The 27849-nt window shown below is 45.8% G+C and overlaps 1 protein-coding gene across 2 annotated transcripts; it reads right to left on the bottom strand.

Moving 5' to 3' along the window:
• BPGM (bisphosphoglycerate mutase) lies at positions 1 to 27846 on the bottom strand. Of its 2 annotated transcripts, none has more exons than XM_056341027.1 (4): positions 27828 to 27846; positions 15336 to 15411; positions 12303 to 12958; positions 1 to 2030 (listed from the first exon to the last, which is right to left on the bottom strand). In XM_056341027.1, the coding sequence occupies exons 3-4, from the start codon at positions 12901 to 12903 to the stop codon at positions 1852 to 1854; spliced, it is 780 nt and encodes a 259-aa protein (XP_056197002.1). In that variant the 5' UTR covers positions 12904 to 12958; positions 15336 to 15411; positions 27828 to 27846; the 3' UTR covers positions 1 to 1851. The 2 variants fall into 2 exon arrangements, with proteins under 2 accessions (XP_056197002.1, XP_056197001.1); XM_056341026.1 differs by lacking the exon at positions 27828 to 27846 and adding an exon at positions 16455 to 16578.
• Positions 27847 to 27849: the final 3 nt, after the last annotated feature.

Genomic DNA, 27849 nt, shown 5'->3' with positions numbered 1-27849 from the left:
AGAACAAAAAAACAAACAAACAAAAAAAACCCCCAAAATATCCTTGCTTGTACAAAGCAAGAGGAAAGCTACCAGCTTTATGTTGAAAAGAAATATGTAACTTGGTTTCTACAGCAAGGGGCACAAAACCAAAACGAAACCCCAATCATCATCCATGCAAGAGAAAGAAACTACCATCTAACATGAAGCCTTTTTTGGAGTATGTGCTTCAGTAATGCAAGTCAGCATCAGACCAGGAAAGTCCGATAGCTCCATGTAGCAAGGAGACAGTCAGGGGCACACCACACTGTCACACTGCTCTCCTCAAAGGAAAAAAAAAAATAAATCCTCTCACACCTATGAAGTCAGCTTCAATGCTGCTCCCTGCAAAGAAGCAGCTACTCTAGGATTTTAGTAGTTAATACTGTCATCATACCAAGGGAATTCTCATCAATTTCTCAAGATTTGTAGCTGGGCCATGCTGAGAACACATTCAGCTCAAACAGTACATACCAAGTGCCACCTATGTTGGTAACTGAGGTCAGAATCCAAATCCTCAGGCGCTGAGACACTAGGTCAGATCTACATTCAAGTAACAGTTTTGTATTTGCAAGTAGGATTAGAGCAAGTCTTCAAAAGTGGAATCATCCTGGTGCTTGTGTACAAAGAGAACACCAAATTGGCATACATGCTACACTAGACCCAACCATAGTGTGAACTGTTCAAATTCAGTGCCAAACACAACAGCAATAGAATCAGCTGGAATCAAGCTGGAATTGTGAGAGGAGTTTTATCGGAGAATACTTTCAGGCATGGCCCAATATCCTTCCTCTACCAGGGTAATGGCTGAATAAGCTGCACCCACTTCTCAAATACTTTATACATCTCTTCCAGCCCTCTGGAGAAATTGATACAAGGAATGCCACAGTACTATTACTGTGGAACATACTTATCAAGAGATCTTTGCAACTCAGGAAAGCTTAGAGGGGGATTTTCCTATGTCCAGTTTTACCGAGGTAAGCAGGAATTATTTTAACTTGACTAAGATGATCAAACCTCTAGTATGTGTTAAGTGTTTCAAAGCTATTCAGGTCACTCACTAAGAGCTAAGTGATAACTTAAACATTGAGCAGGAAACCTTTGTGCTTAGTTTGTGGACTAAAGTCTGAGTTAAACCCTGTTGTTGCAAGCCAGCAAAATGCAGTCATGCTAGGCTTTGCAAAGATGGTGGAGGAAAAGGGCTTGCTTCCAGATTCCTTAAAAACTGGACTATAGTGTAACAAAAGACAACTATAGTAACTATAAGTCTGAACGTCTCTACAAAAATTCTCCTCTGGACCATGAACTGGCCTTGGAAGACTCAAAATAACAAAGGCAAAGTTGTACAGCTGGAAGTGTTCTGAAAGACCAAAGGAACTTCATCCAGAACAAACTGTCATGGCCACTGACACAGAATAATCATACTGGGTAGCTTAACAAGTGATAAAAAACTGTGAGAAAGTTTTAGTACCTACAACAGCCTGGACAATCCAGTAAACTGGTGCTTTTCCCCTTAACAGATTTAAGACTGATTACTGGTAGATACCAATAACAATCCTTTTTTTCTGTATTGGGCCACCCTGAATCCTAGATCTGGGGCAAACTGCCCTGCAAGTTTCCATCCTGAATGATCTCTTGATTTCTTTTTTCAGTTATCCATAACCTCATGCTGAGATCTAAATTCCAGTTTTTGAAAGGCAGAGACCAAGACTCAACAACTGCCTCTTCCAATTATTTAGTGCTTGAAATTGAGACTTTCACACAGAGCAACCTAGCAGTCATACATAAATCATCACTTATTACCACACTAAGAACAGCTGTGTTAGTGGGGTTTTACTTCTCAGCAGATTTTACTTTCCCTTGATCTTCCACTTTTTTGATGGCAGCTTGGATAGCTTCTTGATCACCCAGAAACTGATGAGGGCCCAGAGGGTGCAGATCCTCATCAAGTTCCAGAAGTATAGGCACACCAGTGGGGAGAGTAACATTGATGATGTCCTCATCGGAGATGCCTGCCAAAGAAAAAAATAAAGTTACACCTGGTGAACAGCTTCCTAACTGCCTACCTAGCTCAGCCCTATTTCTGAGATTATCCAGTCTTAAAACAGCCAAGGACATGCCTCCATCAACACCAGCAGCCACTGAAGGGTCAATTCACAGCTAGACCACAGCTTGGTTAGTGTTTTAGGAACAGCTAAAGGAGGGAATTCCCACCAAGGTGAAGACAGTTTCTTCCTTTTCCAGTCTATACATGTGAAATAAACAGGGAGAGACTGTTCTGGGGACTATGTTTCCTTTAATATAGGACATTGAGAACACTGGTTCTTCTCCATATCTTCCCAACTCATGAATCCTAAGAGGACTAGAGTCCACACATGCTACTCCAACATGAAACAACCTCTGCTAAGCAACCAATACAAACAGCCTCTTTAAAAAGGCGGGATACCAAGGTTAATTTTTCTCTTAAAGCTTCTCACACAAGTAGTCTTAAAAAATCACTGTAATTCTCCTGGTGTAAGGATCACTGTTTGCCCACAACTGGTTTCTCAAAAGCAAGTTTATAGCATATTACCTACAGTACTATTCTCAGAATTACTAGATACAGGATAACTTCCTCTTTCAAATGAGGGAGAGGGGAAGGAAAGACTGGAGATGGTCAACTTGGAGCACTTTCCTGTATTTTTCCACTTCACTAAAATGTGTACCTGGGGAGCAAATTTATTTTAATCTCAGTGAAACTGCTGGTTTGGGGGGGGTGGGGGTGTTTGAGGTTTTTTTGTTTGGGTTTGGGTGTGTTTGTTAAAAAAACACAAGTCAAAAACATCCAAGTGAATGTCGAGATCAAACCTCCTAGTAGTTTCCACACAAGGTCTAAACAGTTGCAGTAAAAAGCAGTGACTGCAAAGATATTATTCCTCAAAAAATTCCAGGCAAGAGAAAGCTAGCATCATTGGGAATGTCAATATTTCTTTTTTCTCCCCTTTTTAGAAACACTGAGGTCACAGCAGCAGCCTGCTGTTGTAAAGCAGGACAGCTTCAAGTAATTCATGCTCAGAAAATGCACACAATCAAGCTTCTAAAATGATGACACCATATAAACGAGACCAAGGTGCAAGAAGAAAACATCCTCTTGAGCAGCTGACAAAACAGATGGTTTGCAGAACATATGGGTGCAAATTTACCAGTGATTTTCACATTAAGTAGAAAAACAGAGCCAACATATGAACAGGAAAACCCACTAAGTCAAAGCACTTGGCAACAGTGGGATGGCAACGGTGGGATGACAACAGGTCAGAAAAAAACAGAACGAATCATGAGGTAAGAATCATTTTATGTCCCTGCCCAGAGACTATACAAGCATGCAAGTTTTGCAGTGACCTATTCTTCTTTTGATTAGGCTAAGCTCTCAGTTCAGCTGCACATTAGCCATTAATTTCAGAACGGCGTGAGGCAAGAGAAACAGACAAACCCTTGCAAGGAGCTTACACCTTGTTACATATTGAGCCACCACTCCATTTAGTAACAGTCATACTATGCCAGTTTAAGCACTCTCTGTATATAAGGGATAAATAATTCACCTGGTGTAGGCAGCAGTATCACAGACCTACAGAAAAGCACTCAAGGGGCATCTGAGATTTTAAAACCAAACAGAAATTGATGGGAAAAATACTGAGCCCATTTACCAAGCACAAGCACCATTCTCAAGGACTTCAGTTTGCAAAACAAGCGGCCAAGCTGCCTGAGCTCTTCTTTCAAGGATTCTTAAAGACATTAAACACATACTCATCACCATGTATTCACAGAGAATCTGGCCCTGGGAAGCGGTCTGCCCACCTCTCAAATGCAGTCGCCCAAACTAAACCATTCAGATATACACAAAGCAGATGAAGTCACGCAGGAGAATTTAGGTGAACCACACAATGTGGTCAGGAGCCAGGATATTTAAAGGTTTCCTCTAAAGATGGATTAAACAAAACTAGCTGTAGCTACATGGATTCAGAAATACATTTTACTGTTTTTACAGAACACAAAGTGACCACACCAATGTCAACTAGTATTGATTTACAAAGCCAAACACTGCAGTCTGGGACAAACAAGTTGTAGCAAGCATGTTGGCTTTCTCCTCAGGATTTTTCCTCATATGGAAGTGTTGCCTCACAGCCAGGAGGCTAGAAATACACAGTGAAGTCAAATGAAAATCCTAAAGAAACAATAGGATACTGTTGCTTTATTTCAGCACTGTTACTGTACTTGTTCTTCAGGAAGCAAGAAGCTGATCCAGCTTGTCACACAAGCTCTTCAGTTGCAGGTAAAATGCACACAGAATACTCCCGATCCAGCAGGCCGGGAGGACAGTAAAGAAATCCCATCTTACACTCCAACCATTGCAAGTGCGAGCTAACTGCTATCCAGTTACTTCATGTGCTGTAACTATAGCCAGGTGACCTTTTCTCACAGTTCATCTGAGCTGGCCTGTGTCACAACCCCATCTTATCTCACAGGGAAGAAGGGTAAAAATCAGGGAAAGGACTCAACTGCTGACTACAAGGTGCAATGGGAAATAAGACCATTGAAGCAGCAACAGTCTTGCTTCCAGCATAATACTAAAGCCTGGGTCTCGGCACTGCTGAAGGGTACTGTGTGGCTGGAAGCAGTCTTTCCCCAATAAAGTTTAAAATTAAGGTCTACTTACTTAAAGCCATAAGAACCCACAGACATTACTGAAGTACTTGGAATATCTTCCTCAGGAACCCAGATAAAATGCTGACTGGGCAACTACATTCCTCAAGTGGACACCATCTACCTTCTCCCTCGTGAGCACCTGTTAAACATTGTTTCTTAAAGCAGTGTGTAGAAGGAGGCAGTTAGGCATACAAACATGACAAGAATTTGGAACCACACTTATTACAAAAAAGATCTTTCAAAAAATCACATTCAGAATTCTTCCCCAGCTCACTTATGCTCCATTTAACTGAACTGGGTGATCAAACACACAAAGACATGTAGTATCTCTGCAAAGCTTAAGAACTGACCTTTAGCTAGTAGCCCATGAGATTCTTTGAAATACTTGCACCCTGGGAAATCATATGTTGGCAGACCCCACTGGGCTTCATTTTGAGGCCCTACAGCCAACTTCTACAAGGGCTGGCTCAGCTTCTCCCTCCCTCTCCCCTGTTCTTACCAAGTTCCTTCCTTCTATTCATATGGTCAGAGCAACACAGAAAACACAACAGCTATTGAGGATAGCTATACCCCTCCTCCCCTGCAGGTCAGCTACACTTGAGGCCAGATGATTCATCCAACAAAACACACAAGATCATATGCATAAATTCAGCCACAATGGGCTTCTTCTAGAACTGGTGCTTTGTAATTGAGATCCAAATCGGGTCATAGCATCCTTCTCACAAGTTTAATGAAAATACTGAAGCTTTAGCCTAATGAATATTCAAGGCCAGATCCTGCCCTCCCTGCAGGCTGACAGAAGACCTAGCTTCAGCAGAGTAAAGGAGGGAAGTAGGCACAGTGTTAGAATCTGGCAATTAATCTTTACAGAAAGTTACCTCACTGTGCACATTTTAAGGAAAAAAAAGACGACAGGTAGGCTACCACCATGACAGCAGCGTATTATCTACATTTGTTTCACCCTTATGGCTGCCAAGACTTTTTATGTCTCTATTGGGTTTACACGGCAAGGTTTTGGTAGCAGGGGGCTGCAGGGGTGGCTCTGTGAGAAGCTGCTAAAAGCTTCCCCTATGTCCGATAGGGCCGATGCCAGACAGCTCCAAGACGGACCTGCTGCTAGCCAAGGCAGAGCCTATCAGTGATGGTGGTAGCACCTCTGCAATAGAATCATTTGGTTTAGAAGGGACCTTAGAGATCATCTAGTTCCAACCCCCTGCCATGGTGGGGACAGCTTCCACTAGAGCAGGTTGCTCAAAGCCCCATCCAACCTGGCCTTGAGCACTTCCAGGGATGGGGCATCCACAGCTTCTCTGGGCAACCTGTTCCAGTGCCTCATAGTAGAAGAATTTAATTTCTTCCTTTAATCTTTCAGCTTAAAGCCATTCCCTCACATCCTATCACTACGGGCCCTTGTAAAAAGTCCCTCTCCAGCTTTCCTGTAGGCCCCCTTTAGGTACTGGAAGGTCTCCCCAAAGTCTTCTCTTTTCCAGGCTGAATAATCCCAATTCTCTCAGCCTGTCTTCACAGGAGAGGTGTTCCAGCCCTCTGATCATCTTCATGGCCCTCCTCTGGACTCACTCCAACAGGTCCATGTCCTTACATTGGAGGCCTCAGAGCTGAACACAGTACTCCAGGTGAGGACTCATGAGAGTAGAATAGAGGGGGAGAATCCCCTCTCTGTCTGTTTGCCACACTTTTGATGTGGCCCAGGATACAGTTGGCTCTCTGGGCTGCAAGCACACATTGCTGGGTCATGTTGAGCTTCCTGTCCATCAACATCCAAGTCCTTCTCCTCAGGGCTGCTCTCAATCCATTCTCTGCCCAGCCTGTATTTGTGCTTGGGACTGCCCCAACCCACTTGCTCTACCCTTGTCCTGCTGAGGAAGGCAATGAGAGAGCAGATAGGTGGGCACCTGGCATCCACCCAAGGTCAACACACCAAGAAGGACTGTGGCGAGTTGACCTTGGCTGGACACAAGGTGTCCACCAAGCCAGTCTATCACTCCTCTCCTCAGCAGGGCAGGAAGAGAGAAAGTAAGATGGAAAAAAACCTCATGGGTCAAAAAAAAAGGCAGTTTAATAAAGCATGAGCAAAGGCCAGGCATGGAAGCAAAGGAAAACAAAAAATTCATTCTTTACTTCCCATCAGCAGGCAGTGTCCCAACCACCTCCTGGGAACTAGGGCTTCAGTATACCTAGTAGAGTTGCTCCAGAAGACAAACATTGTAACAACAAATGCTGCCTCTCCTCCTTTGTCTTAGCTTTCATTGCTGAGCAGATGTCATACAGTGTGGAATATTCCTTTGGTCAGTTTGGGTCAGCTGTCTGGCTATGTCCCCTCTCAAGACCTCACCCACCCCAACGTACTGGGAGAGGAATGTTGGAGACAGCCTTGAGGTTGTGCAAGCACTGCTTAGCAGTAGCTAGAACACTGGTGTATTGTCAACACCTTTCTAGCTACCAATACAAAGCACAGCACTATGAGGGCTGCTATGGTGAAAATTAACTCCATCTCAGCCAGACCCAACATTACATCATTACAAAAACAACTCCTGATCACAGTCTGACTTTGGGATGGCCTCAGTAATGACCACAGTCAATATGAGACAGTAGGAAAGCAAACCATGAGCCTATCATTCCCATGCAGTAGAGAAACACAGCCTGCCTTAAACTCCTCAAGCAGTCCAAGATTAAAATAGGTAGCAAGTCTCATGCCTCTTTCAGCCATCACCACTAGCTGGCAACTAAGCCATAAGGCGAGAAAGTCCCAGAAGTCTTGCGTAGGGATCCAGGCTGCGCTACCACCACCAGGAACTCAAGGCAACACTGTGACAAACTGACTTCTCCAAGCATGCAACTCCAGAGCCTTCCAGCATACATACAGTCCTTGGACAGAGCTATGGTAAAAGGTCCTCATCTCTGCCTGAAGCACTGTTGACAGTTCCTCAAGCCCAAGCTTATGGAAACTCATCACTAACAACTCACATCCGAAACCCTTCTGCCCCAGCTGCAGGTCCTTGTCAGGCAGTTTCAGCCCTTTTGCACTAGCATCAGGCACCTGCCACCCTTTTCCCTGAGCTGATTGAAACAACCAACGTGACAAAGAACTACCCACTCCCTGCTGTTTCTTGCCAGTTTACAGGCAAAGTTAACTTGCAAAAAGGCCCCACAAGCTCACAAGAAATAAGCAGAATCACAGAGCAAAGACCGTGACGAATGACAGGGAGTGCAAGGCCATCTCATTTCAACAGCAGCAAGTCGTTAGATCTCGAGCTGGTTTCTGTAACTGCCCTCAGACACTAGGACTCACAATGTGTAGCTCTAGCATGTAAACTACTGGAATACTGTAACTGCACAAGTATCACACTCACAGTAATGCAAAAGAGTAAAGTCCCAAGGACACTGCTCTCCCTGCTCACCAGCTGGTGACACCAGCATCGGGCCTCCCCAATCACCACAGTGTGCCTGCAAGCCCAGCTCCAGAGATGTGTCTCAGCTATCTGACCACCAAACAAGCCCAATGGGTGCAACATCTGCATCTTCAAGAAACCAGTAACTCCTCCCCTCCATATTTTTTTTACCCAGAGCATGACAAGGCTTAGTGACCACACCATAACCAAGAGATGGCAACCTTTCAACAGGGAAGATGTTCTAGATTCAGGCCTTCCACAAGACCCTGTCTTGAGGTACTTAATGCCTCAAGTCCTCAGAGTTAAACAGTCAGGAGGGAAGAAAGAAGTTGAGGCAACCTATCAATCCTTCTGCCAGTCACTGGGTAAATTAGTCCATTAGACTTGGTCTCCAATTAGTACTTCAACAGAAACGGGCAGCTGATCACAACTATTGTTGTCTTCACAATGGGACATTGCTAAAAGGGTCTCAATCTGAAGTGTCAGTTATTAGATAAAACTATTCCTCCTTCAAACAATTGAGAAAATCACCTGTAAATAGATCCTGTGCATCTAGGACTCTTATTTAGCAGATTTTTGCAACTGATGCTTTCATAACCAGTATGATGTTTCAGCATCCAAAGTAAAATTCATCAAACAAGTCTCACATCGTTACTTTAGATACCCTCCTCACTAATATCTTCTTGCCATCACTTTTTAAATGCATCAGAGACTGTATACCATGAAAAAAAAAAAAATACAGCCTGCCTGAAGACCCGAGTTACAGGTCATGGGCCATACCTACACGTCGCACAGAACAAAACTGTTGCTAAGTTATGACAAGACACTTCCACCAGCAAGCACAAGACTGCTGCCTGAGAAGAAAGTGTTACTTTTAGAGAGCCTTTCCAATCCTAACCACATAAGAACTGTCCTCTTACTCTGCCAATTTTTAGCTGTACCAGTGATGCCCTTTTAATACTTCAAGGGGGTTTATAAGAAAGATAGGGACAGGCTTTTTAGCAGGGCCCACAGCAACATGACAAGGGGTGATGGTTTTAAACTAAAAGAGGGTGGATTTAGATCAGATATTAGGAAGAAGTTCCTTACTGTAAGGGTGATGAGACACAGGAATGGGTTGCCCAGAGAACCTGTGGATGTCCCATCCCTGGAAGTGTTTGAGGCCAGGTTGGTCAGGACTTTGAACAACCTGGTCTAGTGGAAGGTGTCCCTGCCCACAGCACAGGGGTTGGAACTAAATTATCTTCAAGGCCCCTTCTAACCCAAGCAATCCTATGATCATTACATACATCACCTGAAGGTGATACAAAGAATAAGTGCTCAGAAAAGACTAGACAAGCTCAGTTACAAAGACTTAAAAAATTTATGCCAACATTGTATCTTTGACAGGATTGCACAAAACAGCCACACTTGTCCTTGGTGGCATTTATCAAATAAATAGGAATTACCTAGAAGGGCCACAGCCCAGTATCCCCACCAGACACCAATAGCTCACAACACTGAGATCTTCAGCAGCACCCTGGAGAAATGCTGCTTAGCCCACCAGGACAGAAGAGCAAGCTCTCAGAGAACCTGCTGTTTCTGTACTCCAACTGCATACAAAGAGTATGGTCCACATTGCATTAAATGCTGTTTTCAGAAAGACTGCTGGGGTTTAACTTTAAGTCCTCACATGCAAACCATGACAGATCCTACAGACATATCATACACCTTAATGAGTTCCACTCTGAGCACTGAGAAAACGAGAACAAAATTCAAACCCACAGTCAAACCCTTGTTGGCCTGACATTTTGTTGCTCTGATCATTTTTATGTGCAAGCAGAAGTCAGATCCACATTTCAAGCTCTTTTCCAATTACTCACAACACTGAAAACATCCAGATTCAGAGGATCTGCAGGCCTCCTCCAAAAAAAAAAAAAATACATCTGTGAAATAGTAACTTCAAGGATACTCTGAAGTCTTTCAGAAAAGACATTAAATTTCACACTGAAACAAGCAGAATTGTTTCAACAGATCAAACAATGAAAACACTCATATTTACTGCCATTTAAAGTTTCCAAGCTACATATCCCAAGATTAAGTTACCACTATGATTAAGACATCCAAGCAGCCATGTAGGATTGCTGCTTGAGGCATGTGAAGCCCACTTTCTAAATGCCAAAAACCACGGCTCCAGCTAAGATAGAGAGGCCTAAGAAACTTCCACTCAAGTGCAGGACACTAAGCTTGTTAGAAAAAGTTCGCAAAGCCAAAGCCCACCTCACAGTGGGTGTTATAAATACAACAGACTGACAAACTTTAAGCACTGTTAAATCAGATTCAACTCCAGCAAGGCTTCAAGAGCAGCTCACAACCTTTCAGGAGAGAAAGGGAGACAGTCAGCAATGCAGACAAGGAACCTCTTAGATCCAGCCAGATGTAGGCTGGAGCTCTGGTGGGCGGGCAGGGGAAGAGCAGGTTGCAGTAGCAGAAGTCTTAAAGCTCTGTTCATGCCACCCTTTCAGGCCAGCTCTGCAGCAATCCAAATTTTCACTGCATGAAGGGCAGCAAAGCCAGCACATATCTGGCAGTTTCTCCTGTGTGGAGTTTGGATAGCTGATGGACAACCCTTGGTCAACAGAACTACATCCTCTGCCAAGGATTCCTCACACCTCCCTATGTAAGCATGTGCCAGGAGGACAAGGTAGGACAGACAAGGGAGACAGGTCTATTTTACTTTGGTTGAGAGTGTGGATAGCCAGAGTTATACCTAACATAATCCCAAAGACAAGCTTTGCAACTGCTCTAACATACACTGTTCTCTCTGATCTCAATGCAACAAGGAGTCCAGCCACACTGAGTTTTAAAGTAACCTTTACCAGTTACTGATGCTGTCAGCTCCAGCTTTCATGCATGCCTGTACAAGTGACCCATGGTTTCAGCTGAAGCTGTAGTGAACTTGCAGCATTTCACCCACAAAGGGCTTGGCCAGCATGGTTTCATGGAACTGGTTCCATTCTTGGGGTAGGGGGGAGCTGGGAGGGTGGCATGCATTTCACAGAGATATGAAAACTTCATGGCTGCAGATGCCCCTGCCCCTATTTCCTTTGGAAATTATTTCGTGTAGCATGTACAACCACTCTGACTACATCAGTGGAACTGGCTGAACCAGCCTTCCTCCTTCATCCAAGCAGAGATCTGTACCCCAGAATTCACTGCCTCTGTAGCTCAGGACACTTGTACATGCATATTCCCTGGACTTCTGACTCCTGCGAAAGCATCAGCTATCCTGACTGTCCCTGCATGCCTGAACACAAAAAGTGCTCAGTAGAGTCAGAGCTGTAGAGACACACACCAGAGAGTCTGACAACTGAAAGTGAGTGGACACAATTCAGTCTGTGCATACTTGCAACCACAACTCTAGTAGGCTGCATTCATACATGTATAATCACTAAATTCTACTCTACTCGCAGACAAAGAAATTAATATAGTCCATCTTCCAGTTTAGGATAACCTAAACTAGAAGCTATGTCACTACAGAAGAGGCAGGGGGGGAAGAATCTATCAATGACTTAAAGCCTTTTCAAGTCCCAAACAAAGCAACCTTATACTAAGCCACCAACTTAACTGTTTAATGGTAGGCATTTTCTATATTGGGAAATACAACATTTGCATAAGCTTTTGCAAGTCCCTACTCTCTGCAGAACTCCCTGCCACAGCAGCTTTTTAAAGTAAAGAACTATCAGGAATAAAGCCTCAGAAGTCACCCACCACAGTAACACTCAAGAATGTCTTTCACAAACCAGGACAAGCAATTTATTCCACTGCATTGTAGCAATGCTTGTTTAATGAACAGATTATGACTTCAACCCTTCTGACAAAGCAGCTGAATAAAGACAAAGACTCTTCAGGCTCTAACTATTCTTGGATATCTAGACCAACCACAAAGTTAGAATACACCAATCTAAAATAAGCAGTGAGAAACAAGGTGAAAGCATCTGGCTCTCCTCTTTACATTCTAACAAATTCTCTCCTCCTTCCACATCCCCCAGTTTGATTCCTGTTCCAACAGGCCAACTTTACTTTCTCCTTGGAGACCAAAAACATTAAGTGTTACATTGCCCAGATAATAATATACACTACAGAACAAGATGCAAAGCTCTAAGCAGTTGTGTAAGGAGAAGAGAGGACAGCTGAAAGGAAGACCCTTACCTTCCACATGCTTCAGCAGTGCCCTGCTGCTGTTACCATGAGCAGAGATAAGGATCATTTTGCCACTTTTCAGTTCTGGCACTATCTTTTCATTCCAATATGGAAGGAGTCTATCAAGCACATCTTTTAGACTTTCAGCCTTTGGGAGATTATCCTGAGAGACATCACTGCATTTATACCGGCGATCATTGTATATCTCTTCATAGTAAGGATGAGATTCTGTTATGGGAGGTGGGGTAACATCATAGCTTCTCCTCCACATTCTCACTTGCTCCTCCCCATGATTCAGAGCCATTTCTGCTCTGTTGAGACCAATCAGTGCGCCATAGTGACGCTCATTAAGTCGCCAGGAACTCTGAATGGGCACCCATTCTTGGCCCATCTCTTCCAGGATAAGCCATGCAGTCTGGATGGAGCGGCTGAGTACAGACGTGAAGACAAGGTCAAACTCAAAGCCCAGAGCTTTAAGGTGTTTGCCACAGTTCTGAGCTTCCTTTATCCCATCACTGCTCAGCTTCTGGTCCACCCAGCTGCAGAAGCGATTCTCCTTGTTCCAGGCTCCTTCCCCATGTCTTAGGAGAACAAGTCTGTACTTAGCCATCTTGGTTGCAACTTAGCACAGATGACAACAGGTCTGGCATCTAATAATGATGCATCTGGACAGAGACATGAGATAGATATATCAAACATCTCACAGATAACGCATTACAAGTAGTAATATGGCAGCAAAGAGTAGACAACTATCAAAATCAAAACAAAGAAACAAGTGTCTGCTGAGTATGTTTTTACCTTTGAGGTCTCCTGACTTTGAATTCCTTTCCACCCCCAGGTGGGAGGAAAATTTTGCACCATCCTCCACCCAGCTTGTTGCAACTAGCCCACTTAACCAACTGATGAGTCGCAGATTTGTACAAGCTGTTCTGGCCTACAGATTTATCTCAAGTGCTCAAACAAAGCCTCACTCAACATCAGGGGCTCCCAACGAGAGAAGCGGCTGTCACTGGTGAGCTTAGAGGTGAGACGTGAAGCCCAAGCTTGTTATGAGCTGCCCAGATCCACACTGGCTCTAAGTGAGTTCAGGCACAAACAGCAGCCAGAGCAAGTGGAGAGGAAGACCACAGAATTGGAACTGGCAATACACAGAATCTTACTAGTTTTCCTCAAGAGATGTCACCACAATCATGCTCTGCATAACGAACTCCTCACATCCCCATCCTGTCCTGGTAATTATGCCAGTCTCTGCCCAATTTTTCCCCAAGCCACCTCCTCCATCATTCCTCTACACTCAAGTGCGACAACATAGCTACTCTGGGATGCAATCCACCACTAGCAAGTCCCCATTTCACTGAACCCATAAGTGACCTCATAGATGATCCCATCCCCTTCTTGACTTTCAAGTGTATTTTCTCCCTCTTGTGTCTATGAATACCAGATTCTCAGGCACCGGGATTAATGCTTTTATTTTTGCAGTGGGCACAAATGGCATATTTGCTGTCCTCATTAAGTAACAGACAGCTACACATTCAGAAGGTCAAACAGCACCCTTCTCTGCTCCTGTTGACTAAGTAACACCACCTCTGGATTGTCTTTAATGAGAGATGGATTTTGACCATCCACCCAAGCTTTTGCACTGTGGTCAAACATCTTCTAGCAGATTGTGTAATGCCCAAAAGGTCCATCTAACACAGCACTGCAACTCTGAAAGCCCCACCTGATCACTCTGGTCAGAGACATCACAGACTAGATAGCAATGGACAAAGCACAGGAATCAAAATATAAAGATAAGACTCTGCGCTGGGAGGACTGTTGTATATTCCAATGAACATTCAGTGCTCTCAAAACCACGGACAGTGGGAGACCGAGGTCCGATTTCTGCACACCCAACTCTGGACTACATTTCCATAAGAGACATGCTTATGGGAGCTCCCATCATCTCAGGTCAGTTGGAGCTGCTTCAATCACACTCCCAAGCGTCTCGAATTCAGGCCCACTGTGACCCTAAGTTTAGTCAGTAGGATGGGTTATGCCCACGGAGTTTTGGGAAGCACCCAGCACTGTATCAGCATTCATTTTTACCAGATTTTCAAAAAGTGTATAGAAAAGTTGAATTAACAGCCTCAGTAATGTGATCTTGACTGTAACAGCAGTTTAGTTCTCTTTTACTCCCACTGAAAACAGTCTACATCACACAAAGACACTATGCAAAACCTCCCCAGCTCTAACTTTGACTACTGGTACAGCTGACTTAAAAAGGCCTTTGAGGACTGATGGATTTTTACAGAATATCAGGAGTTACTGTCTGACACAGAAGGCAGTTATTAAGAAAAAAAAAAGGAAGTCTTCTGCAATTTCATGCAAAGGAGGCTTAAATTTCCTGTATGACAATGAGCATCTCAGACAAAAATCTCTTGTACATTCCACTTTCCGCTCACACTAATCTTCATGTTAAATGAAGAAATCAATTATTGTTAGGATTCAGGTGGCATGTCAAATCAGATACAATAAACTACAGCATTTAAGGTCCGAGGCTTAAAACAAAAGGAGTATCAGACAGCATTTCCACCTAAAGCCATCTTTCTCCAGCATCCCACAGATACGATTAAAAATTGCAGTGTGTTCACAGCATGAACTACTACACAAAACAGAGCTTTTTATGGGGCTATAACTCCACAGACACCTCACTGTTCAGATTAATTGACTGTATAACCCACAGGAACAGACTGCATAATTTACACAACCTAATTAAGACCCAACAATAGAGGTGATACACCTGTTTGTAGAAGTTCTTAGCTGGGTACTTTTGGCCAAAACCAATAAAAAACCTCAACAAATATAACACAAAACACTCATACAAAGACCTAAGATCACCGGGGGACCACGAACTCTAGTTCAGTCATATAAAAGATTAGGCAGAACCACTGTCAAAACAAATTTAGAGAAGACTGGCCGTCACAGCATTTAAATATCAGTCTGCTTATGGAAGCATTTAAGCTAGAAAGCCTGAGAGCAACACATGGAAATAATGCCACTCACCTTTCCTATGGCAAATCCCAGCAGAGACTCAAGACCTGCTTTATACAGAAGCCACCACACACTCTTGACTAGTTACCTGCAGGAAGAGAATGAACATCAAGTGCTCACTCAGAAGGAAACCGCAAGTACAAATAGTTATGCCAACCATCATTTGCTCTCAGAGATGTAAGAAAATAAAGCACACACCCCTTGTATGAGCTGGGAAAGCTACCAATTTCCTTCTCCCAAAAAGATGCAAATGCACAGCTCCTGCATTCCCAGCAGGGGAAAAGCTGCTCGTCTCCCAGATGCCCCAGGATATCCTTTGCTCCCCGAGATTTGTTTAGACAGTAATTACCATAGCTCTAGCATGCAGAAATCTACCAAAACCTCTGAGACACCACGGGGGATACAGACCACAGACCTGAACCCAGCACAGAACAGGAACACAGAGCTTAAACTCAGGGCGGCAGAACACAGCAAGGTGCTGAGGGTAACAGCTTACATCGGCAGAGCGTTCAACCCAGCACAGTTTTAAGGTCGAGCTGCCAGAAGCAGTTCTTTCCCGGTCTCCTCGCTCCAACCAGCACAGGCTCGCCCGCTCAGCGTTCCCATGCAGCGTCCCTGTGCGGTGCACCTGCCCCCCAGCCCCCCAGGAGCGCAGAGGCTTCACCCAGAGGCAGCTCCCCTACACACACAGGGACACAAGGCTGCCCGGGAGCGGGACCGCAACTCGCCCGCCGCTCTCCGCGTCCCCCGCACACGAGCACACACGCGAGGCGCCTCAGCTGCCGCCCCCCCGGCGGCGCCGCCCGCCCCGGGCCCGGGCCCGCCACGCTCCCGCTCAAAGGGCCCACGCACCCGGGTCCCGACAGCCGCCAGCGGGGCCCGGCTGCGCCCCCCGCCTCAGGGAGTCCCCCCCGGGCCGCGACAACCCCCCTCCGTCGGGCCGCCGGAGCGCCGGCACAGCGCCCCGGAGAGACCGCTCCCCGCCGCCGCGGGCTCCAACGCCTGCTCCCCCGCAGGGAGCCCCCCTAAGCCCAGGGGCCCTCCACCCCCTCCCCCACGGCCGCTAACCACCCTCCCCCCACGCTCGTCTCCCAGCTTCAGAGAATTAAGACTCGACCGGCGCTGCCTTACAGGGACCACGGCAGCAGGTTGCAGCCGCGCTCCGCAGCCCGCCCCCGGCACCACAGCAAACACTCACCGCCGCCGCGCCGGGAGAGGGGCGGGCCCCGCGTTTTACTGAGGCCCCGGCGTCCCCGCGCCCGCGAAGATGGGGTGTCTGATTGGCTAATCCAGAGGATGAGCACTGCCCTCAGCCAATGAAGCCGAGCCTGTGGGCGGTGACGCGAAGGAGCGGCGTGGTGCCCACGGCGCGCTAGGGCCCGAGCCGAGCCAGCCCGGCCCGCACGCGCCCCCCCGCTCTGCCCGGGGCTCGAGGTCCCGCGGGGCCTGCGGCCATGCTGGGGTCGCTGCCCCCCGCCGCGAATGCCTCCTGTAAGGGCAGGTCGTTCTGCCAGGGATCGCAGCCGAGATGCTGGTTCCCCCCGTGGATCGGGACACGCAAACGCCGGCCCGCTCTGCCGGCACCGCCAAAACGGAGAAACGGGGTCACGGCAGCGTGTGCAGAGCGCGACCGGCGGCAGCCAGGCTGCTGGCTTCTCCCGAAACCACCCCCGGCCCTGCTAACGCCATAGGCACCGGTGGGTTCCGCTCCTCCAGGGCCACGGCTGCCCCGCGCCTCCGTCCACCCCCAGAGAATCTCCCCCCCACGGCCTCCTCACCCACCGCCGGGCAGACGGGCAGGGAGGGAGGCAGGCGGGCAGGGGGGCAGGCAGGCGGGCAGGGAGGGAGGCAGGCAGGGAGGGAGGCAGGGGGGCAGGCAGGGGGGCAGGCAGGGGGGCAGGGGGGCAGGCAGGGGGGCAGGGAGGGAGGCAGGCGGGCAGGGAGGGGGGCAGGGAGGGGGGCAGGCGGGCAGGGAGGGAGGCAGGCAGGGGGGCAGGGAGGGAGGAGGCCAGAGGCCGGCTCACTCGCTGGGCACACCAGGAAAGAGGCAGGGAAGGAGCTGGGCTGCCCCCCCGGATCCTTCCTGCTCCCCTGCCCAGAGCCTCCTTGCATAGCACCGGCACCTTGGGCTGCCATCCAGCACCCCGCGCTCCTGCCCAGGAGGTGAGGAAAGGGGGCGCAGGGTCAGCCAGATGGGGGGGGTTCCAGGCAGAGGTCGCTTTTTCTTCTGGCTTTAGGACCTTTTGTTTTCAGTGAGAAGCAAGGGTCCAAAATCCCATTACTCATAATGAAATCAGCAGGGGAAAAAATAGACGTGAGTCTTCCTAATGATCGTGCTAGCTACCCTCATGCCTGTCATTCCAATCCAAAGTAATCAAAACCACGGACGGGACTGCGCAGCTCCCGCTAGCAATGGAAAGAAGTGGTGTGGGAAGGTGGTGTCCTTTGCTGCTTCTGTTGCCAAAGGTCTGCTTTTATTTTCAAAAAGAAGCAGAGCACATCTTGTATACATAATCTGACTCACAATTTCTTCTCTAAATGTTTACCCCTGAACAGCCACAATGCAAAGTTTAAAGGGCCACAAACCATATGTATACCTAATGTGATCTATCACCCTTTCCACGGCGGTGGGTGGGTGTTATCTTCCATTTTTAATGGGTTAAAATGATAGTGCATGAAAAAGAAAGATGGGGGATCCAGATTCTGCTAGGACAAAGTGACACAAGGAAACTAAAGAAAATTTTGGGCAGAAGTTTTAAAATAATGTCTCTAAAGTGCTGTGAGGAGAAAGGGTGTTTTGTTTTGCACTTAGAGGGATTAGATCCTCACCTGTCAGTGGGACAGGACCAGCCAGATGAAACACTGCTTCGCTAAGCTCTCAGCCACAGCACTGTGTGCTAAGTGGTTTAGAGTGGCCAGGCTGTCAGTGAGCAGCATCCTGTGCCTCTTTGGTGGTTACTGCACTGACTTTGTTACTTGCTTATTTAGGAAGCTCTGGAAAGCATTCTGCATCTCAGGGAGAACATTTTCAATGTTTTTCTGCATAAAAAGAGCTATGTCTGACCTCGGTACAGAACCACAATAAAATCTGCTGCTTCTGCAAAATGTTTCCACTAGATGTGAATTGTGCTTACAGTTACATATATAATATAATCCTTTTCATGTTACCCACTAACTTTAATGTTAACAATCACCTTTCGTCTCTATCAGCTTTGTCTAAGCCAGAACCTACAGTACAAAGCTAGTCCAGCCTATGTAATCAAAGTATACTTCTAAGTTCACTGTACCAGAAGAGTTTGATTTGCCACCCATCAGCTCAACCTGGCAAAGAGAAACACTCCCACATCGCACTGCATTCACCCTGCCTCCAGTCAGGGCAGACCTGCCTCCTCTTGTATGAATATACTAGAGGTACAGCTCTGAATATGGGTGCATCACAGGCAAACTAGCTGATTGACTTTGCAAGGAAAAGAACCAAAGGTCCTAGAGATAGAAAGAAAAATATTTCTTCCTGAGTATCAGCACTATGTATTGGCTATACTTCAATCATTAATGCAATTAACAGAAGGAAACATTATATGTCAATACGCAGCAACACAAGCCAGGATCTCCATGGCCATTAAATACAGAGGGTTTAACTCCAGTAGCCTTTGAACAAGACCATTTCATTGGCATGGCAAAACCAGCCTCATGACCTTGATTCATATTTCAAACTACACAAGAATGGAAGAGTTGAAGCCATATCCCCGTTTTTGATTTCTTGCAGACAGCTACACTCATTTGGCAGCTATTATCTCTCAGACCAGCTGGGCTATGTTTTTCAGGGTCTCTGCTGTGGAGCCCTTCCAGGCTGTAGTGTTTAGCTGGAATGTTTATGGCAGAAGCAGTTCAGGAATCTCCTTTCCTCAACACATATGCTTCCACTGGGGCACCAGTGCAACTGCACTGCACTGAAGAAAGGCCTGGAGCTAAGTGAGGCAGAAACAGAAGAAAAAAGCACTGGAAATAAGAAAGACAAATTAATGATTGATGAAAACTGTGGCAAACAGGAGCGTTCTTCACTGATTATGCCCTTGATATACTTTTTCATAGAATAGTTACTTTGTTCAAAGCTAGGTGAAGTATTCGCCATAGAGCACTGCAGACTTACCCATTATAATTTCCAGAAGACTCTGAGCTCTTTGTTTAGAACTATTTGATACCTGATCTGTCTCTACTAATAATTTCATCTTCAAAAGAAACATCTGTAATCAAATCCTCACACTCTTTAATGAAATCTTCTCTCTCAAACTTCCTCCTGGGTGTTTTTCTACTGCATGAAAATATGCCTTCCTCTCCTAGGCTCTCCCTACTTCTTTCCACCTTCGGTTGCTGCCAGCAGCATGCCTGTTTTCTCTGCCACCCAAATGTGTGCCCAAGGAATCCTCACCTTTTTCTTGGATGTAGGCCCATTCAGGTCCTTTTTAACACTTGACAGTTTTTCTTCTACAAAAGTCCTAGGTCCTGTCTTTTCTCTGTCTGCTATCCATGGTATTGTTGTTTCACATTCCTCTGCAACTTCTCTGATGGTCCACTTTCATTCAAGGCCAAATTCGTATTGAGAACACTATGCAGAGAGATGAAACATATCATTTCCCCAAGAGGACTCAGGAACCGTTACATCATAAAATCACTCAGGCTACATCCATCTCCCTGCCCATCACACCACAATACACTGGTCACCTCTTCTCTTGTAAACTAAACACAAACTTTAATTCTTGCAAGCAATCAACTGCAATGTGGACAGGGGCCTGGGAAGCTTCCTGTTAGCAGGACTGTGCTAGCCAGGAGGGATACCTTTCCTTATAACACCACAGCCACCTTACCCATCCATGCCTTCAGCCTCCTTACTTATTCTTTTTACATCTCTGCTTACTCAGTTTTTCCAGTTTAAAAGACCACTTTATTCACTTTTTCAATCAGTCCACGAGATGTCAATATCACTTTTTCACCCAAGCCTAGTCTCAAAACTCCCTTGTTTAGCTGAATCCCAAGCAAACTAAGGTGTATTCATGGACTGGCAGCTGTTTTCCTTGTTCTTGAGACCACAGCCACAGCTTACATGAAGTACTGCCCAGTACTGTTGGCCTGAAGTCCTTCACACACCTCTATACACCAACCTTGGTCTATAATACAAGGAGAATAAAGCCTTCTCCATCAGAACTCAGAGAGCACATAGCAGGCAAGGACATACCGGTCCTCCTTGTGTCTTTTTGTTAGAGCCACTCACCGAGTCTTGCATTAACCAGACAAGTTAACAACATTTTCTTGGCTCAAGCATACCTATGCATGGGTAATTTTTCATCACACACCTACGCATGTTTGTCAATATATCACACCACCGTGTCTTAAACCAAGCCTATTATTACCTAAAACCTGGGGGTGCACCTGACAGAGCAGGGAGGCATACTTTGCACACCAGTTAGTCACCCAATTACAATTTAAGCTCCTCAGTGAAGGGATTTTTCCACCTTTTGTTTTACTAGTGCCTAATACAATGCTGCTTTCATATGCAAATACAGTGGGGCTTTCATCCTTTTTGGGTATGGAGGCAGTATATAACTTCATGCATCTGAGTGGATTCTCATTAAGTCAGAACCAGAAGCATAAGTCCATGGAGGGCAAATAAAGTATTCTACTGTTTTGGTTAAACAAAAAACAAAACCCAAAAACTCTGAACTCCATTGCTTGGGGGCAAATCTGTTCAAAAAAAGAGAGAGGTGAGTGTGTAAGCACTTAAACTAACCCTGCATTTGTGACCAGAATCATAGCGGTAGTCTTTAAGTAAATGCAGAAGTTTTTCTGAATCATTAAGTACCAAATAAATGACTGAGAAAGAGGAAGAAAATACATAAAAGCCTTCATTATATGCAAAACAGATGGAGGGAAGCTGCTGTGTGAGGCACCATATTCCAAACTCAAAGTGGGAACAGAATTTCTTAAGTAATCCCTACAGCTAGGTACTGCTAATGTTACTCTGAATTAAAATGTGTGACTTCTGTGTGTTTGTTTGAAAACTTCACTCAAAAAAAATGTTTTATTTCTGCATATGCCAAGCTGAAAACATACACATGGGAAAAACCTTACATTCTCTATGCTCTCAAAACTGTTACGCAGACATCTTCAAATAAACACCTTACCATAACAGGTGCCTAGATGCTACAGAAAAGTGTGTGGAACACAATGTTCTGAAGGAGCCCTCATGGATATAGCTCTAGCCCCCAAAAATAGTTCTAAAAGAAGTTGTACAGGGTGCCAATGGCTGGGAAAACAAATCCTTTCTCACAACCAGAAGTTTTCCCATTTCTAGAGCACGAAACACAATTTTAAGATCTACAAGGTTCATTTAAATTTTGTGGGTTTGGAGTGGTTTACATTGCAGGTTTTGGTTTGGGACATTTAACTGTTTTCTTGTTGCAATACTGTGCAAATTAACTTCTTGTAGCAGTATCAAAAGCAAAGAAAATCTCATGATTTTCTGCCTTTTTTTTCTCCATGATAAAAAAAGTACTGCAGACATCAGACGTCAGTAAGAAACTGTCTGGGAGGAGATAATTTAAAAGGGCCTCTTGAAAAAAAGAAAGCAGCAGGGTGGTGTCTAGTCAAGGCATGATAAGTTAGTTAGAAAACAGACTGGATAGTGCTGATACTAAAGCATAGTAACAACGCATAAGAATCTGAGCAAATATAACGAAAAGAGTAAAATGAGAACTCCAGAGTCATTGCAGAGAATGGGGAGAACAGTACACACATGGGAGACATATTCAAGTTCACTTGTACTAAAGTCTTTCTATGAAAACTTAATGGTTCACCTCAAAAAAACTGCTCTAAAGGTTTTTACTTCCATGTTACAATGAACCCTGGCTTAACTAAGAACTTGCTGATGTGTGTCTGCAAAGCTATCTCTGTATTTCTTATGTTTGTTTTCTCACAAACACCCTACAAATCACAAAAATTGGTCTTGCACTTCTTACATTTCTTTCCATGGTACGTGGTTCTCTTGGAGCATACCAGTTTACAAACCAAGCCTGACTGATACTTAGTTTGGTTTTGAATGTAGCACAAAAATAAGCTTCCTATATAAAAAAAAAAAAAAAATGTATCCTATGTGTCATGATTAAGTAATATAAAGAGAAGGACCAAGTCATGCTGTTCTTCTCAGAATTCAGAGGGGTTGTTCCTGACTTTAAAAAGCAACAAAATCAAGCCTCTCTTTTACAGGATTGTTTCCCAGGAAACTTTAGGAGTTAAGTTGCTAAATAAATAGTTGTGTATGACAAGTTAATTCATGCTTCCCCCTGCCCATTTCCTTAACAAAAAAGGAGCATGAGTGGAAAGGCAGCCAGGACTAATACATCACACATGGACGGGGAGTCAGGATATCCAACTTCCCAGAACTTTTCAATTCTGATTTTCATCCCACACCTGTTTTACTTAGATGGGAATCCATTAATTTAAATAATTTTATGCCTGACTTCCATTGTTTTATTATTCAGAATTAGTCTGTTCCTCTCTATTGCCATCAGGTATAGCCATCCACAGAAGAGCCTTGGAAAAATATTTTGCCTGTAATTCAGCATATCCTTTTTATATTACAAAAAAGACACTTTTCTGCTTCCCAGAGACACAAGGCACTATCCAACATTTAGCATTTTGGAAAGGTCAAGTAACTGTTTAAACATTCAGCACTGCTGTCACTATTCTTCCCTGTCAAAATCTGCATCTGCGATATACCAAATAAGTAACTGAGCCAAGAGCAATTCAATGGACCTGTGAGGAAAAAACCTGGCCAGTATGGTCCTGCCCTTCTTAAGAAGGCATTTGCAGAAGTGGCATATCTCTGGTGACAAACTATCTTTTTTTTTTTTTTTTTTTTTGCGGGGGGGGGTGGGGGTGGGGCAGAGTGGGAAGGTTATCATGCCTCTAGAAGATACCATAAAACAAAGCTGATACTATCTGGCCAAGGTCTCTTGTCCTTCTAAAGATATAGGTGATTTCAAACCTTAGACATGAAGAAGCCACTTTACCTGGTCTTCTGGGTTACATCTAATGTACAGGGGCAGCTGGGAGCACACACAGGCCAAATTTATTTTCCTGGCTTCTGCAGCAACCCACACCTGGCCACTATCTTTTTCCAGCCCTTTGGGTTACAGGCATGTTCTGGTCACAGGACAAGCAAGTGTCCCCAGGCAAGATAATAGCTGGAAGCATCCTGCGAGAACAATTTGAAGCTCACAGACTTCTCCCTGCGTGCCCTGAATTGCTTCTGGAAATGACAGATGCTGAGAGTGCGGAGGCCTATCTGACCAACCCTACAGCAAACCTGGAGCATACAGCGAAATAACTGCAGATCCATGGATTAGTGAAGCACAATAAGCCGAACTTTTGTGGGAATCACTGGACCTTCCACATCCCCACTAAATGTTCATATTGCCCACGGGTCCTGCCATGTGACAGGAGAAAGACCACATGAGGTTCTGCTCTCGTATTCACAAAACCTGAGTAACTCAGCTAAAACAATCTGGCTCCCCTGTTGTGTACAAGTTCAGGTTATAAAGCAATTTCTATTCAGCTCTAATTGCAGATTCCACAGTGTATTTTTCATGTTGTTCCTAATCAAGATGAACTCATTGGTTTTACCGTGTGCTTCATTTTGTTTGGTTTTCAAATATGAGGAAAATATTTTCAACACTTTTGTGTTTCACAAATGGAAAACATACCCCTTCCTCTACTCCAAAGGCATTTGAAACACCCCTTTTCTTGTCAGAACTAGACACAGCTGATTGCTGAAACCTGAAATGGAGCATGAAAATATTTTTCCACAAGGACAAAAGCTCCACTTGGCAAGAAAAATAACAGACTGCTCTCAAAGGTGATGAGCTTTGGAAAACCTACAGTCTGTACATATGAGTGAGGAAAATCTTGTTCCTGTGATAACCATGCCTACCAACAGAATTGGACAGGGACGTACATGAGATGGGCAAATCTTCCATCGATGAGCTGAATTTGGAGGCTGGCCATGGTGTCCTTCCTATTTAACTTAAGTTGCTTATCCCCTCATTACAAAGCCCATTCCTCTACAGAAACAACAAAGAAGGTATGGTCTTTATTGATGTTTTGGTACCTGCTCTTTTCACAGGGCTTGACCTAGAGAAAACCAAGCAAAGTATTTGCCAGTCCCACATTAATCCACCTCCCTACTCTATGATTAGAAGGTTTCTTTTTACAAATTTGAGAAAAGACACAAAAGACACTGACATGCTTCTGCTTCCACAGCAACCAGTCCTGGCCTGTGCAAGGAAGTTGCAGTTTAATTAAACCAGTTCAAAAACTGATGCTGTTAAATCAATGCTAAATCTGTGGGAGGACAGATGTTATTTTGCTGAAGAGTACTTTTTGCTGTTTTAACTGAAGTGGTAACAGATTTAAGCTAAATCAATATACAACATACTTCAACTGATACATGTCCAAAAAACGCATTTGCATCAATATAATGAAACAGCACAAGATTTTCATGTAGACAACCCAGAAGAAAATGCAACCATGTTATACTTCGGGGATATTGTGAACGTGCCTTGTTTTGCCCTCCTCTGCTGTCAACACCTCCTCCACTGCCTCCAGGGGTCTGCTCCCCACTGCCTGACAGTTTTATTAACTATCTCTTCCTGTCTTATTTACCCTCAGGTACCCACTTGTTGGCAAGTTACACTTCTCTTTATCATCAAACCACCTCATTTGATGTGGCTCTCAAAACTAGCTTCCTACAGTTCTGCTAAGTTAAAAGGTTCCTCTTCAGTGTAGTTTCAAGCTGATGTTCCACAGACTTTCTCCTATTTCCTCTATTTGTAACAGTAACAGTTAGTACAGCTTCAAAGCCAGATTGGCTAGGGTGACCTCAGAAACCAAAACATACCGCTGCAGGCTTCCTGTGGGTGTCCAATGCTGTGGAGATGTCAGAATGTGACTACTCTTTCTGGGAAGTCCATCTCTCTCCAGAAGGTGACACACAGTGACGGAGCAAAAGTATAAAAAAGGCCATAAACCATTTTTAGCAGCTCTGCTTGCTTTGCCTGGCATGATATCCCAGCACCTGTTCAATCAGCTTGAGCCCACTGGTTTACACTATAGAATGGCGAAAGTGCTTGGGAAAAGGTCAGTTCTTATTCTTCTTGCTGTGCTTGGTTCCTTCCCGCAGATGCCAGCACAGTCAGACTAAGGCTGAGAAATCCTGAGGAATTTTGTCTCCCCCATTGTGCCTAAGCCACCAGCACGGCTGCATGGTGAGCTGTAATATGGGAACAGAAGGGATCTCTGGTGATGAAGCCCTGGGAAACATACAGTGTTGAAACTGGGATGTCCAGCCATTCTGAGGACATCTGGGCCAACATACAAAATAGGTTAGACAAAGTTTGGTATTAGACTGGCTGAACAAAGAGAGAGCTGACACTGCTAGCAGACATTTTAACAAAAGGCTTCCTCTGATGCTGTTGAATCAACGGCAAATCTGCCAGTGGAAGCGGCCTCTGGCTGTAAACGTGTAGTTAACCACACAACTCTGTATAAGAAATGCATACTTCTTCCTACAAGCTGTAATCAGCCCACAATCCCCACTGATTGCTGCAGTCAAAAACAAGCTGGAGGTGCTGAACACATTAGAGTGCTACTGGTCATAGGAAATCCAACCATTTCAAATTTTAGACAGTCCTCCTGTTTCCCCTGGGGTATACAACATGTTGTAAGTGGCCAGTTAACAGGAGGCAGAAAACAGACTTGATTTGCCCCTCATGCTTAACATGTTTAAAAATGCGTGTTTTGGAACATCTTTTGGTGAGTTCAGGCAGGAAAAGCAGTCTCATACATTTCAGTGCAACAGACAACAGGGAAAAGGAATTTTTTTTCCCATGCCTTTAATTTAAGGATCAGATAATTCAGAAAGTCAGTATGTTAGTGATAGTTGCTAATTTTCTCTTCAAAACTCAGATTTTATCTTTTGAGTCCCTACCAGAAAATTTTCACACCTATTTATTTATCACAAATGTAAGCCACCTTCATTTTTTTTCCTCCTTAACCTTTTTAAGCGAAAAGACAGAGGAAGAGAGATTTCCACCTTCTCATTATTACAAAATCTAAGGCATGCAATACCTAATTCAATCTGCTGAGAAATTGAAGAAATTCCAAAGCAGCAGGCACACGAGTTTAACTCTGCCCCCCTGTGGGCAAACATTAAAATACACCCTCCCATCCATTACCCGGATCCCGTTCTATTTTTGAGCAAAAGGATGCACTAGTTTATGACACTATGTCATCCACAACGACTACAGAGCTACAGGTCACCTTTTGTCTTCTGCGGTCACATATCTCTCTACATTATGAAACTCCCTTTTATGAAGGCACTGGTAACTAAAAAACAAGCCATGGAGATATGCCTGTTGCCTTTACTAATAAAACGAGGAGAAGTAAAAGTGAAAAGAAAAAACAGGCAACTCTGGAATTTTACCAGAGGGATGGCCCTGTTGAGATTGGAGGAAAATGGGGATTTAATTTTACTTCTCACCTTTGGCACGCATGCCCGCTGTGAACCTCCCTGTTCCCCCACCCGGTGCCTCGCGGCCCAGGCTGTGAGGGGCAGGGATCACCCCCCCCCCCGCCCCGGTGCCGTGAGGGGCAGGGATCACCCCCCCCCGCCCCGGTGCCGTGAGGGGCAGGGATCACACACACACCCCCGTGCAAGTGACAAGGAACGTTTCTTCCCCTGTACCATCACCCCACGCCTTCTACCGCCATCGCACTCCACCAGCAGGCCGGGTGACAAGGCTCTGTCGAGGACAGACCAGCCCAGGCCACCATCCCTGTCACGGGGACACGCAGCTCCCGCCCAGAGGGCTCAGCCCTGGGGCAGCCGGTGGCTCACCGCCCGCCACCGCACGGCCAGCGGCGAGGGCGCAGCCCCCCGAGCGGGGAGCGCGGCCGCCGCCTCACGCCCTGCCCCGCGGCTAGTGACTCGCCCCGGGGCACCCTCCGGCTCTACCGGTGACAGACCGTGGGCCCAGGCGCCACCGGCTGAACCAGGCTCTCCATCGTGTAACCGACGGGGCGAGCCTCTGTTGTGAGGACGCAGCTGCCCTCAGCCCCTCGGCAAGGACGAGGCCCGGAGGAAAGGTCGGCGGAGCGCGCCACTGCCCGGCCCACGGGGGCGGACACCGCCGCCATTTCTAACTGACTTCGGCTCGCACCGGGCCCCCACGGGCCGAGCCTCTGCGGAATGCCCGCCCCAGCAGTGGCTGGGCTGCCCTGGCGGGGTCGGTGCGAGGCCCGCCGGGGCCCACGGCACCGCCAAGCCGTAACGGCCGTGGTGGGCCCCGGCGGGCCCGCGAAACGCCATTCTCGGAGGAAAGCTAAACCGACCCGCGGCAGAGCACTCCGCGACACCCCCCCGCGCGCAGGTGGTTCCCCCCCGCACCTTACCCTGGCAACTGCCCGGGACCCC

The sequence above is a fragment of the Falco biarmicus genome, chromosome 5 (genome assembly GCF_023638135.1).
Source record: "Falco biarmicus isolate bFalBia1 chromosome 5, bFalBia1.pri, whole genome shotgun sequence".
Lineage (NCBI taxonomy): Eukaryota > Metazoa > Chordata > Aves > Falconiformes > Falconidae > Falco > Falco biarmicus.
The sequence above is the reverse complement of the archived record's forward strand: the minus strand, read 5'-3'. Positions and strand labels throughout refer to the sequence as shown.